Source organism: Pelodiscus sinensis, chromosome Z, assembly GCF_052426305.1.
Source record: "Pelodiscus sinensis isolate ZL-2025 chromosome Z, ASM5242630v1, whole genome shotgun sequence".
Classification (NCBI taxonomy): domain Eukaryota; kingdom Metazoa; phylum Chordata; order Testudines; family Trionychidae; genus Pelodiscus; species Pelodiscus sinensis.
In genome coordinates, this window is record NC_143085.1 from 34,766,149 (window position 1) to 34,780,276 (window position 14,128).

The 14,128-nt window shown below is 45.7% G+C and overlaps 1 protein-coding gene across 10 annotated transcripts in view; it reads left to right on the forward strand.

Annotated features, from left to right (window-relative positions):
• The window catches only part of ACACB (acetyl-CoA carboxylase beta), an 80,306-nt gene that overhangs the window by 64,435 nt on the left and 1,743 nt on the right, over nucleotides 1-14,128 (forward strand). For 9 of the 10 annotated variants that reach the window (XM_075898798.2, XM_075898797.2, XM_075898800.2 and 6 more), the window contains 14 exons: nucleotides 590-859; nucleotides 1,861-1,958; nucleotides 2,310-2,430; nucleotides 3,877-3,987; nucleotides 4,681-4,824; nucleotides 5,196-5,316; nucleotides 5,517-5,613; nucleotides 5,933-6,029; nucleotides 6,285-6,420; nucleotides 6,986-7,163; nucleotides 8,990-9,102; nucleotides 10,143-10,297; nucleotides 11,260-11,430; nucleotides 12,886-13,022. In XM_075898798.2, the coding sequence (XP_075754913.2) occupies nucleotides 590-859; nucleotides 1,861-1,958; nucleotides 2,310-2,430; nucleotides 3,877-3,987; nucleotides 4,681-4,824; nucleotides 5,196-5,316; nucleotides 5,517-5,613; nucleotides 5,933-6,029; nucleotides 6,285-6,420; nucleotides 6,986-7,163; nucleotides 8,990-9,102; nucleotides 10,143-10,297; nucleotides 11,260-11,430; nucleotides 12,886-13,022 (1,949 nt within the window). Of the gene's footprint in view, nucleotides 1-589; nucleotides 860-1,860; nucleotides 1,959-2,309; nucleotides 2,431-3,876; nucleotides 3,988-4,680; nucleotides 4,825-5,195; nucleotides 5,317-5,516; nucleotides 5,625-5,932; nucleotides 6,030-6,284; nucleotides 6,421-6,985; nucleotides 7,164-8,989; nucleotides 9,103-10,142; nucleotides 10,298-11,259; nucleotides 11,431-12,885; nucleotides 13,023-14,128 lie in introns of those variants that run through there. The other variant, XR_012896030.2, reaches the window with a different exon arrangement.

Here is a 14,128-nt window from a genome sequence, read left to right on the forward strand (position 1 = left end):
AAATAAATATTTGACATGTTACAAATAAATATTGTCCCAATAAATGATGCGCCATGGTTTGTCCCTTTACACACCCGAGAGTTAGTGACTCTGGTATTTCTCAGCATGGCAAAGTCCTTAAGCTAGTAGGCGGTGGGGCTATTTTATGCGCCCTGCGTGTTTTACTGACTTTTTTTTACTTTGCATCACTTTCCAGTGGAGCTGCCCTTCTTGCCCTGCAAGATTCTGTGCAGTTTTTGTGTGTGGTACGTCTTGGAGGAGTGAATGGAATCTCACAAATGATGGCAAAATAAAATACTGGTGGCTCTGCTAGTAAAACATCAGCAGCCTTTACTCCAGTTAGTGAGTCGCATCTGTGCTGCGTCTGATTCCCAGTTTCCTAGATGTTCTAGCCATTTTATAGGAATTTGAACTTCTTCAGGCTGAACAAATCAACCTAAGATGCATTTTAAAGTTTGGAGAACAGGGTTGGGAAGAGAAGCTGCTTGCACGTACAGAGCCTGTGACAGAGTGTTGCCCACAGTTTGGGTCTTCCCTTCCCCCCCCCCTTAAGAAACTTGTCCTTGTGGTTTTATATCCCACTGTGCAGGTTGGGATGGTTGCTTTCAAAATGAATCTGAAAACCCCTGAATATCCCAAAGGCCGAGATATCATTGTGATCAGCAACGACATCACCTACAAGATTGGCTCTTTTGGACCGGAGGAGGATCTGCTCTTCCTGCAAGCTTCGCAGCTGGCCCGCTCAGAAGGCATCCCACGCATCTACATTGCAGCAAACAGCGGGGCACGGATTGGGTTTGCAGATGAGATAAAGCACATGTTCCAGGTGGCCTGGGTGGATCCCACGGATCCCTACAAGGTAGGCTCATATGTTCTGTTACAGTCAGAAGCAGGAGAGGCCCTTCTCTGCAAAAGACCCAATTTGTGAATTAGAAGGGTAATAATAAAGGTGAAACAGCAGTGGTAAGATTAAATGTGATTTGGTAACATAAGGGGATAATACACAAGTCTGATTGCAGGGCTCCACTCACAAGTACATCCCCCCACCTCCGTGTACCCTCGATCCACATCCTGTCTGATGGCTGCTGTCCTTGGGCTGCGGCATATCCCTCTTGCCCCTCTCTACAGTGTCTGGCAAATCCACTAACTAGACCAAGAAAGTAGAAGGTGGCGCTAAAATGCCCCTTTCAAAGCAGGCTGCGAGAGGGGGCAGCCTGAGAAATCAGGGTATTGTCGAGGATCACTTGAGTTGGAATGGCCTGTGGGTGGCCTATGATCAGTTCTGTGCATGTGGCGCAGGGTTCTTTGTGCTGGGCCTGGGTCTAAAGCTGTGCTTATTCTGTGTGCTTTGCAATCCAGGCAAAAAAGAACATTAGGCATCGTTGTCCAAAAGCAAGTTAAGGACCTAAGCTAAGGGTTAAGTGCCTAACCCATCGTAAGCAAATGGGATGTCAGGACTTAAGGACCCAAGTGATTTCTATATTTTGAAAATTTTACCCCATGAATTTAAGAGTTTCTGCTTATTTTCCCATACATCAGTGGGCTTTTGCATACATTGTATTAGTTTGGTGGTACCCTATCTGTGTGTGTTCTATATAATGTGGTGGTATATTAATATAAAGTGCATTTAGATATTGTAAAGTAAATACATTATAAAGCCCACAATAAACTTAAATTAGCAAATTAGATGCCCAACTTTACATTTTAAGCTATCCATCAGTGAACTTCACGACAAGCTGCTTAGGTTTGTATCCTAACAGACTTTAACTTTTTGTAAGTATCAGGAGTTTGTTGGAAACGGTGTATTTAATGGCTGTGCAGGCTGCTTCCTCAGTTAATTCTTTATCACTTTACTGGAAGGGGTTCAAGTACCTGTACCTGACACCACAGGATTATACAAGGATCAGCTCCATGAACTCAGTGCATTGTGAGCATGTAGAGGAAGGAGGAGAATCCAGGTGAGTGGGTTTTTATTCAAGTCACTGCAAGCTGGAGGTGTAAATTCCCCACCAACCACTGATCGAGCACAATGTATAGCCACTGTGGTGCGTGGATCTGGCTGTCCCAAGCATGAATCCGATGTCTTGGACCTATGGCGTGTTTAGTTTTATCCCCATCACACCCCTCTGAGACAGCAAAAGTATTGTCCCTTTCTGCAAATGAAGAAGCTGAAGCCTAAAAGCGCCTCACCCTAGGTCAGGCAGTGTCTTCTGTGTCTAAGTCCCATCCATAGCTGCAAGCAGTCTGTGAAAGCTAGCTTGTTTGGCTGTCGTCTGTGACTCTGTGTTGTCTCTTTGGCTTCCCCACAGGTATGTCCTAACTGATATCATTGGTAAAGAGGAAGGATTTGGAGTAGAGAACCTGAGAGCATCAGGCACCATTGCCGGGGAGTCCTCTGTTGCTTATGATGAAATTGTGACCATTAGCATGGTATGGCTTTCGAAATCATTGGCTAATTTTGAGCCATTCCCCTTCACTCCTGTCCAGCCCTTGAGGTGTCCATGAATAGGGCCCCACTAAACTCAGAATCATAAACATGTGTCATGGACTATGACATCTGGTCTTCTGTGTGTTTTACCCTATACTATACAGATTTCATGGGGAGACCTATATTTCTGAAATTGGGGTTCCTGACCTAAAAGAGGGGTTATAACATTTTAGGCAGGATTGCAGTATTGCTACCCTTCTGCACTTCTTTCAGAGCCAGGTGACTGAAGAGTGGCAGAAGCTGACTGACGGCCCAGCTCTGCATGCAGCAGGGCAGAAGTAAGGGTTGGCAATACCATGCCAGTCTGCCTTCTATGCTGCTGGCTTTCCCTTCACAGCTAGTCTCCTGACCAGCAATTGTCACTGTGCCGCAACCCAGCTCTGGAGGGCAAAGCTGCTGTCAGAAGGGTAGCAATGCCACAAAGGGTAGCAGGTTTAAAAGAAACAAAAGGAATTTTTTCTTCACTAAGCGCACAGTCCACCTGTGGAACTCCTTGCCCGAGGATGATGTGAAGTCCAGGACTTCAATAGGGCTCAAAGTAGTAGATATATTCATGGAGGTTAGGTCCATCAATGGCTATTAGCCAGGATGGGTAGGGATGGTATCCCAAGCCTCTGTTTGTCAGAGGCTGGGAATGGGCAACAGGGGAGGGATCACTTGATGACTCTGTTCTTTTCACTCCCTCTGGGGCACCTGGCATTGGCCACTGTCAGAAGACAAGACACTGGGCTAGATGGACCTTCAGTTTGATGCACCCTGGCTGTTTTTATGTTGACAATTCCCTTCCCCCTACAACTCCTTTTTGGGACAGGACCACCTACAGTTAAAACACCATGACATTTCAGACTTAAGTAGCTGATTAAAAATCACGAGTGTCATTATAAGTTGATCAAAGTGGACCGTAATGTGGCAGGGCCCTCCTGCCAGGAAGGTTTGCTTTTAGAGCCATGCAGGATGAGAGAGCTGAGATTTGGCCAAGCAAAGTGGAGCCAGATATTTGTGCAGTCCTGTTGAACAAGCTTCACTGTTGATGTTCAGATGAAATGTACTAACGCTGTGAAACGCATAGGGTTTATTTCCTGGTGCAAAGCACCAGCGGTACGCTACATGCGATAGACTATTGAGCAGAACTACCTGCTATGGGCTGGCAGCTTGAAACCAGAGAGAAACAACAAGCTGATGATATGCAATGCCAAAGCACATTCTTCACTGGGACATGTGGATTTGTGGTAATGATGTATCAGTGTAGCTGTGGCAGACTAATCACTGCCATCCCATTAGCTGTCTTCCAGGCTGGTAGAAAAGAATGTTGAATTCTGCTGATGCTTTATGATGATTCTGTAGCCCTTTTTCTCTGAGCAATTCTTGTCCTTGCATGTCTGTCATAGGTGACATGTCGTGCCATTGGAATTGGTGCGTATCTGGTGAGGCTAGGGCAACGAGTTATACAGGTGGAGAACTCCCACATCATCCTCACTGGAGCCAGTGCTTTGAATAAGGTAATAAGGTCTTGATTTTTCCCCTGAAAATTGTCCTTTTTCTGTGATGAGTCATCACCCTTCTTTGTAGCAACCAGAAACATTCATGATCTCCCATTTGCAGAATTCCTTAATGGATATTTAACATTTCACACACAATCCACAGTGCTCTGTACATGATAGGTTTTCAAACCAGATGATTTACTCACAGAATAGGTGTAGAAGAGACAGGTGAGGGGGAGGGGGTCACACATAATTCACAGCATTTGAAGGTCTCTGCAAACATTAATACGTATACCACTCCCCTGTGTTTCCTGAGACAGGGAGGTTGGTAACATCACCAAGCAAGTCATTAGCAGAGCAGGTAATCATACTGTTTTGGTCAGTCAGCTGGGTCACTGTGGCATGTGTATGGCCTTTTCAACTTTTAGAGTTACTCTGGTTTAATTTAAGAAGTGATATTTTTTAAACCCATTTAGTCAGACCAATACAAAAGACAGTGTGGACAGTCTTACTTTGTAAAACCAAAGTTTAGCTTGAATCAGTCAAGATTTGGTTTACACTAAACTAAGCCACTTCTTAAACAAAAATAAATGTGTCTATATTGAAGCTTGGTTTTAACTAAACAAGCACAAATTTGTGTGTGCGTAAGATCTACAGTTAGTTTATTCTTGGGGTAATGGATTTTTTTTTCCTATTTATACCTTGACTTAGGTCCTGGGGCGTGAAGTCTACACATCCAATAACCAGCTGGGTGGTGTTCAGATCATGCATAATAATGGAGTTTCCCATGTGACTGTCCCAGATGACTTTGAGGGTGTCTACACCATCTTACAGTGGCTTTCATATATGCCAAAGGTAAGTAGTCCTAACTAGACAGCAGTGTGTTGGCTGTGACATTTTGTTTAACATAATACCTTGATTTTATGAACACCCCAAAGACACAACTGGTTTTGGGTTTTTTTTTAATAATCCATTCCATGTGCAGATATTACTTCTGTAGTTGCTGTTTTGAAGGCGTTTTGGCCACCATCGAATGCACTAGTAGAAAGCAATGTAAAATGTTGTCCATAAGAGAGAATAATTATATGTAAGGAAATGAGTTTGGATTAATGCCTTTTCTGCAATAGCCTAAGTAGCATTAAGGGTACAGAGGGAACAAATATTGTCCAATGGATTTTTGTAGTGCTGTTATGGTAAAAATGTGTTAGAGATTTCTCTTGTTATAGGACAGTCGTAGCCCAGTGCCTGTTACTCCTACATGTGATCCAATTGAAAGAGAAATTGAATTTGTCCCTTCCAAAGCCCCCTACAATCCCAGATGGATGCTGGCAGGAAGACCACACCCAAGTAAGTAATGGTGTTCTAATCTAGACCTTCGGCAGATATTCTTTTGCTGGCTCCCCATCCTATGTGTATTGGTTCCTGTAAAATCCTTCTGGTCCTGCATGTGCAGAATTTCACTGCTATTTGGGGTAATATGTGCACTGGGAGCTTATTGAGAAGTAGTGAAATAGCCTTACAGTTATGCTTTCTGTTGGCTTGCACAGCTGTTAAGGGAACCTGGCAGAGTGGCTTCTTTGATCATGGCACTTTCATGGAGATCATGCAGCCCTGGGCACAAACAGTTGTCGTTGGCCGAGCAAGGTAACATCCAGGTGTGGCCCTTCCCTAAACCAGCTGTGAACTGTGTATTCACAAAGAGCTGTTTTTTGCCTTGACGTGCAGAATCCCACTCAAGTCTGTGCACTTGTCTGAGTGGCAGATTGGGCAGGAGTAGACAAGAAGCTGTCTGTAAAAGATTGCTGATGTTCAACTCAGCACTCCTGGGGGGAAGAGTCATCCTACGAATGGGTTCTGTGGCATTCCCCCTCCACTGAGCAGTGGGAAAAGCAGGTCTCCAAGTGAGAGAAACGTGGCAATTCATCTCTGCTTTGGAAACTGACCTGGTCCTGGCCCTCTGCAGATTAGGTGGGATCCCCATTGGTGTGATAGCTGTGGAGACCCGGACAGTGGAGATGGCAATTCCTGCTGACCCCGCCAACCTGGATTCAGAAGCAAAGGTATGTGGAGAAACCATCGAGGATGGCCACTGTGCATGTGCTCACAGAGCTTCATATAGTAAAGCCAGAAGAGAATCCTGCTCTGGGTGACCTTTTCATATGGCTCTGGGTTCCTCCGCCGTCAGGCTGGTGGAATCAGCTACCTGCAGTCGCTTCATTGGTTTTAAGCCTTCCAACCTCCATCCAGTGTTGACCTACCCACCTTGTTTGCCAATGGAATCTCCCAATGGAACACTCCTGCTGGCTCTCTTTCAGATCGTCCAGCAGGCTGGGCAGGTGTGGTTCCCAGATTCAGCTTTCAAAACTGCCCAGGCCATACAAGACTTCAACCGCGAGCGGCTCCCTCTCTTGATCTTTGCAAACTGGAGGGGATTCTCGGGTGGCATGAAAGGTGAGTTGAGCTTTCACCTGACCAGGAGACATGGAGGAGAGCCGGGATGTAGGCAAACCTGGGTTGTGACTCCATGTGTCCCTGTGTGGAGTATGGGGATCCTGGACAGAGCCATTCCCCTGGGAACAATGTCCTGCTGTCAGCATGTTCTGCATGACACGGCTCTGAGGAGTTCCCCTCTTGCGGTAGCTGCCATGCGCTGCTGCTGCAGAGACTGGTGACCAGATTGGGTGGGAGGGCTGCAGAAGTGTTATGTTGCAGGTCAGGGTGTGTGTGTGTGTGTGTGTGTGTGTGTGTGTGTGTGTGTTTATTTGGTTCACTTTACTGTGGAGGGAAGTGCTGTGGGATTGCATAAGTAAGACTGCTAGGCGTCTTCAACTGGAACAGCTGCAGGGTGGGCACATTAGAGTGGGGGTGAGTGCAAGAATCCAGAAGCAGGGTAGGGAGTGAATAGTCATCCTGACACTGCTTTCTGGCATGTCACCCAACCCACGTCTTGTACCTGTAGCCGCACAGAGCAGGAGTTACCAGAAATGATGGCTAACAGGGAGGTCTTGGTTTTCAGACATGTACGATCAAGTACTGAAATTTGGGGCATACATTGTTGATAGCCTCAGGCAGTATAAACAGCCGGTTCTTGTCTACATCCCCCCAAATGCGGAGCTAAGAGGAGGATCCTGGGTAGTAATTGATCCAACAATCAACCCTGTGTACATGGAGCTTTATGCAGACAAGGAGAGCAGGTAGGCAATATTGTTCTTGGGGGAGGGAGAGAGGGGGACATTGGAGTCTGCTGTTACATTTTATGTTACTCTCTGTTCAAGGCATTTTCTATAGCCTTTGGCTTGTGTGTCTAGCCAGTCCCCTCATATTTTGTGATGGCTACACAAGGATGATGAGCCCAAAACAATCAGAGCGATCTAGATTGCTTGGTAAACTGGGAGCAAGCAGACATGTTTTAATACTGTATACATGTGGGTACAAAGCATGCAGGCCCATACAGCAGGAGTGTGCATCCTCAAATCAGGGGACTGGATGTGGCCCCTGGCTTGCCTGGATCTGCCCCCCTTAGCATTGGGAAGCCTGTGCTGCTGTCCCAGTCCCCCACGGCCTCACTGGGGGCTGGAGCACATAAAATCGACGAGGCTTTGTTGTGTAAGGGGGAAGGTGGGGAGTGTGTGTCTTTCAGGGGAGGTTCTTTTTTCTTTCTCATTTGTGTGTAGCCTGTGACTGATTTTTCTGTGGGTCAGTGACCCCAATCCAAAAAAGATTTCCCCCCGTCCCTGCCATACAAGGTAGAGGATTTTATCTTGGGGAAGCAATGACTGATAAAAATTCAAGGGCGGTAGCAGGTAATAAACTGAATATGAACTTACAGTGAGATGTTCCAGTGGCAGGAGGGCTGCATAAGCAGGGGAATCGCAAGAAGTAGGAGAGTTATTTTAGCTCTGCATTTTGCACTGATGTAACAGGTGCTGGAACGTTATGTCCAGTTCTGGTGTCTGTCGTTTAAGGAGGATGTTGATAAACTGGATAAGGGTCAGAGAAGAGCCATCCACAATGGTAAAGGATTAGAAAACCTGCCTTATAGAACTGGTCACTTTGATTACAGCCTATAAATATCGATGTGGGGGATAAATATTTAATAATGGGCTCCTCAGTCAAGCAGAGAAAGGTAGAATGTGAACCAGTGGCTAGAAGCTGAAGCTAGACAAATTCAGGCTAGAAACAAGGTGTAAATTTTTAACAGTGAGAATAAATAATCTTTGGAACAGTTTTACAAAGGGTCATGGTACATTCTCCACCCCTGAAACTTTTTAAAATCCTGTTTGGATGTTGTTCAGAAGGTTCTGCATTAGGAATTTTTGTGGGCAGTCCTCTGCCTTGCATTGCACAGGAGGTTGGGTGACACTGGCTCCTTCTGGTCTTGGATTTGGTGAGTCTATGAAAAGGTGACCTTCATCTTCCTATGCTTGTAAAAGGCATATATTCTGCCTCGACCTGGGCCCTTGTGTGATATTCTCTTAACTGCTTCATCCTTGCACGCAGGGGATGGAGGAGAAAACTAAGTGACACCAAAAAATTGTGGGAGCATATTACAGAGGAAACATGAGCCTGTTGGTTAGGTGGTGCCTTTTTATGAGTTGGTAGACTCACTTGCTGGGGTCTCGTTAACACTTGATATTTGTTATCCTACCGAAGTCATGAGCCACCAGCTAAAAATTGTTGGGTTCCCACAGCACAACTTGCTGGATATTTTACGTAACATTGATCCTCCAACAAAACAGGTTGCTGGATTGAATAAATGTATTGTTTTTAACATCCTTCCTCTTCTTGTCGCCAGTATTTGGTGATAACTTTTGCAAGTAAACTACAGACTTCTCACTGATTTGGGAAGGGAAACCCTAGCAGATTTCTTAATTCCTTGTTCTTAATCCTCCATTTTAAACATACTGTTTTGTAACAAGAACAAAATCTCTACTGCAAATAATGTAAAAACTGGAAAGTCACCCCAGTAAAACCTCTCCACCATACCAAACGTGACATTACAACCTTCCATGCTTTCTAGGGGAGGCATTTTAGAAGCTGAAGGAACAGTAGAAATTAAATTCAGGAGGAAGGATTTGATAAAGACCATGAGAAGAATTGATTCAGTCTGTATCAGACTTGTTGAACAGCTGGGTAAGATAACTTGTTTCCTTTTCCCTTTTGTTTCGGTTTGCATGGCTAGATTAAAGCATGAGGAATAAACTCTGAAGATGGATAAATAATGATTCTGCTGACCATCTAGGAAATCCTCTTTACGTGCCAGTGGAGATCTCTTTTTAACAGTGAATATTTGGATAGTGCCTAAGTTGATTGGGACTGTGTGGTGCTATTTGAATATAAATTAATAATAATCTGTCTACAGGGATGTGATGTCTGTAGTGCATTGTCTGTGTTCTTTGGGCCTCTTCACACCATTCACATGTGCGCTCATTGAGCAAACATCAGCACTGAGTCGTATTTCTTCTAAGTGACTTGTTTCTAAAGCCCTAGGAAAGTATGAAAGTGTGGTTTGTAAAACACAGGCCCTAGCACAATCTGTTCAGACATAGCTTTAGCTTGGAAATTCCTTAATAGGTAGTAGGTTTAAAACAAAAGGCAGCGTTTCTTCACGCAGCATGCTGTCAACCTGTGGAACTCCTTGCGAGAGGATGTTGTGAAGACCAGGATTTTAACAGGGTTCAAGAAAACTAGATAAATTCACAGAAGATGGGTCCATCAATGGCTATTAGCCAGGATGGGTAGGAATGGTGTCCCTAGCCTCTGTTTGCCAGAAGCTGGGAATGGGTGACTGGTGGGTTCACTTGATGGTTACTTGTTCTGTTCCCTCCCTTTGGGGCACCTCACGTGGGCCACTGTGAGAGGGCAGGACCACTAGCTAGGTGGACCTTTGATCTGACCCAGTCTGGCTGTTCTTGTGTTGCTCGGGGCAGAAACAGTGCCTCATTGTTTCTGTAGCATGCCATGCACATTTGTGGCCATGTATAAACTCTAGACTCCCATGTAAGGGCAGTAGTTGTGAAGTCCATAGGTTTTTGTTGGGTTTTAAAGAGAATCTTTTTAACCCTTTCTTCTTGGTGTATAATTTAAGATTTGCTGCTGCTCTTGCTGCCTGGCTTGCGGGTAGCTGAACCCAAATCCAGACTAACAGGTGCTTTTGTTTCCTGTATTAACAGACACCCCGGGACTCCCCAAAGAGGATCAGAGAGAGCTGGAGAAGCAGCTGAAAGCTCGGGAAGAGCTGCTGTTGCCTATCTTCCACCAGGTGGCGGTACAGTTTGCTGACCTTCATGACACACCAGGAAGGATGCAGGAGAAGGGTGTGATTACAGTTAAGTGCTTTGTTTTGTTTTGATACTTCCCCCCCACCCCTCCGCCGCCCCCCTTAACAATCCTGGTGACTTGCCTTGAGAGAACCTGGTCAGGGCATCTTTGAAAGAAAAAAATCCCATTACAGTAGAGAACAGTGTGAAGTCCCAGTCCCTGCACCTGGTAGTGCAGGAATGAACCCCGCTGCACCCACTTAGAATCCCGTTGCTCCAGCATCTGGCTCCATTAGAGTGCAATGCTGTATGGAAGGGAATTCTGGTCAGAGTTGCATGGGGCTGCTGGAGGTAGTCTTGCTGCCGCGGTAGGGTTTGAAAAGCCGACTCTGATTCTGCTGCTGTCCCTTGGAAGGGCACCTCGACGGTGAGCAGAGGAAAGTCAAAATGGGGAATCTCTCTGGAGATGCAGATTCATAGAATTCTAGGGCTGGAAGAGACCTCAGGAGGTCATGGAGCCCAGCCCCTTGCCAAAAACAGGACCAGCCCCAGCTCAACCATCCCTGCCAGGGTTTTGTCAAGCCGAGACATAAAAACCTCTAGGGATGGAGATTCTACCCCCTCCCTAGGAACCCATCCCAGTGCTTCCCCACCCTCCTAGGGAAATAGTTCTTCCTAATATCCAACCCCACTGCAGCGTGAGACCATTGCTCCTTGTTCTGTCATCTGCCACCACTGAGAACAGCCTTTTACCCTCCTTTTTTGGAAATACCTTCAGATAGTTGAAGGCTGCTTTCAAATCCCCCCTCACTCTTGTCTTTGCAGACTAAACAAGCCCAAATAGCTGTCTTTCCTAGCAAGTCATGTGCTCCAGCCCCCTAATTGCAAGGTTACCTCTGCCCCTCCCCAATACTTTGTCAAATGGAGTGTTCCCACACACTGAACTTCAGCTTTTTTTCACCTCTCTGCCATCCCCAAAGCATTTCCTGTGCAAGCCTGAATTTGAACTTTCTTCCCTCTGTTACCTCAGGATATCATTGAGTGGAAGAGTGCCCGCACGTTCTTGTACTGGCGTCTGTGGCGTCTCCTCTTGGAGGAGGTGGTGAAAGTGGAGATTCGGAATGCAGACCGTGAGCTCAGTAACATCCACATCCAGTCCATGCTGCGCCGCTGGTTCATGGAGACAGAAGGAGCTGTGAAGGTATGTCTTCATCTTGGCTATTTCAGGTTCTCATGCTACTAGTTTGCAGTCTGTTTCCTGAGTGTAGTCTGTACTGTCCAGTGACAGCCTGCAATACTCTTCACCTCCTCTGCCTCTCACAATTGCTGTGTGCACACACTCCATTTAATTCCTGAGTTTGATTGAAAAAATGCAGTTGGGTTTGCTGTTCCATAGCATGAGCCTTAAGGTTCCTGCTGTGGTGAGTGGCCGCTGAAATCAAGCACTGTCTCTTCAAAGGTGAATGATTATCCAACTTAAAACACCATAAAAAAAACCCCATGGTTGATCTCTCTATCTTGAAGCAGAATGTCTTAGGCAGAGAAAGAAGAGATTGCACACCTGTACTTCCAGGCTTTTATAAATGTGTTGGTTTTTATTTCTCTTTAAATAAAAATCCTAAATCGTGATTTAAGAGTTTTTATAAATTACTTGGGGACTGTGGCTGTTAGTACCCTGTAAGTCTAATTTCTGTCCCTAGTAAAATAATGGAACCAGAGAAATAGAACTAACAGTCCAGGGAAACACGAAACTCTAAGTAGAAAGCTACATGAATTTTCAGAATACATTTAATGAAATAAACTGAAGCAGCTTGATGAAATGATGGAATTAGTAGATGAAGGGAATGTGAGAGACACTCAATGTAAGGATCAAGGTTGCTCAGTTTGGAGTAAAGCAGCTGATTACAAACTCGTGAAGTTTTACTCCCACAGTTGAATTCATTTGGCTTTTGCTACAAACACTGTCACATAGGCTGCAACTCTGTGCCTGACCCACAGCAAAGTGCAATCTATGAAGTTGAGGCAGGGGTCTAGTGATGTACGTCTAGGATCATCTGTGTTTAGTTTGGTTTAGCATTTTCCTTCATGATTGGGGAGGAAGGAACGTAGAGCATGTTCATGAAATTCAGAGTTGCAAATACCAGGAAGGATAGAGAGAAGGGTTACAGAACCATTGAAAGAATAGGAAAAGTGGGGAAAGGAAGAAAGAATCAGCTGGAAAAACTGCAAACTAATATATCTAAGAGGGGAAGATCCTAGATGTCTGGGTGGGGATATGAAAAGTAAGAAGGAAAAACCTAAAGGGACATTAATCCTGGGGCAAGAGGCAGAGATGGGGAGAAGGCAGGAAATCTTTGGAGAGGGAGTTAAATTATGCAAATAATATGTTGCATATTCACACACTATGCAAATGGCATTGCATTGTTTGAATAACTACTTCATCTTTCTGGATCTGTGCTGGCTTTAAAAGATATATGTGAAGGTAAGATCTGTTGATATGAGGAACTGTGTCCCAGGGAAGGGCTTTCTGTTCCAGAATATTCTAAAACTGGATTTGACAGTACAGTGGGGAGTAATCCTGCACTGAAAAGATGGGTTAGATGACATTGTATGATCCTGCCCCAGGAGTATGCCAGGATGCTCTTGTTTTCTTTAGGGCTATCTCTGGGACAATAACCAGGTGGTGGCGAAATGGCTGGAGAAACAATGGCAAAAGGAGGAGGGTTCCCAATCAGCCATTCGAGAAAACATTAAATACTTGAAACGGGATTATGCCCTCAGACATATCCGAAGGTGAGTAAATGGGGTGCTCTTACCTAACTTCCCCTCCTGCAAGAGGTGCAGCTCAGTTAAACGGGGCCGAGAAGCCTTGCGTCTAAGGCAGAGCTACTCCAATGCAGAAGCCCTGGGGGCCACAGTGATACTCACAGCACATACCAAGGGCCACAACCTAAGTGTGGTTGCATGTACATGCAAATATATATGCAAATAGCTTCTTTCACACTGACTGGCATGAATACAAAGATTAAGCCTTAAGCCATGGCGCCAAACCCAGATGTGGCCAGTGTGAGCCAGTCAGCACCTCTCAGGCTCTGCCCACAAGGCTAAGCAGCCAGAACTTCTCTCAGTGCCTCGTTGTTCCTGGCACCTCCTGCCAGGGGGCTAGAAATGCTGACACCCTGTACCCGTCTGTTCCAGCCAGCCTGTCTGCTTGTGTCTTTCAATGCTCATCCCGCCTGGGAAGCACCTCGCTGTTGTGCAGCGTGTTCCCGGTAGAGGCCATGTTTAAAGGATTCCACTTGCGGGCCATGTGCACATAAACCCAAACCGCACTGCAGGCCGCATGCGGCCCATAGGCCTCATGTTGAGTAGCTCTGGTCTAAGGGGTATAAATAATCCACAAGAGATCAATTCATCAGGTCACAGTATGCAGGAGGCACAGGACAGGTCTTGCTCATCTTGGAAGACTCTTAGAGTACGTTTAGACGACATGCCTCTGGCGACAGAGGCATGTAGATTAGGCTACCAGACATAGTAAAATGAAGCGGCGATTTAAATAATCGCAGCTTCATTTAAATTTACATGGCTGCTGCGCTGAGCCAACAAACAGCTGATCAGCTGTGTGTCGGCTCAGCGCGATAGTCTGGACGCTCCCCTGCCGACATCAAAGGTATTTGTCGACCACCCAGGTATGCCTCATCCCAGCGCGGCAGCCATGTAAATTTAAATGAAGTGGCGATTATTTAAATCGCCGCTTCATTTTCCTATGCCTGGTAGCCTAATCTACATGCCTCTGTCGCCAGAGGTATGTAGTCTAGACGTACCTTTAGAGCAGAAGCTGTACAGGTCCTGGCTCTCTGCTAGAAATGGAATGGTGCCACCTTCCTTTCCTTCTTGTA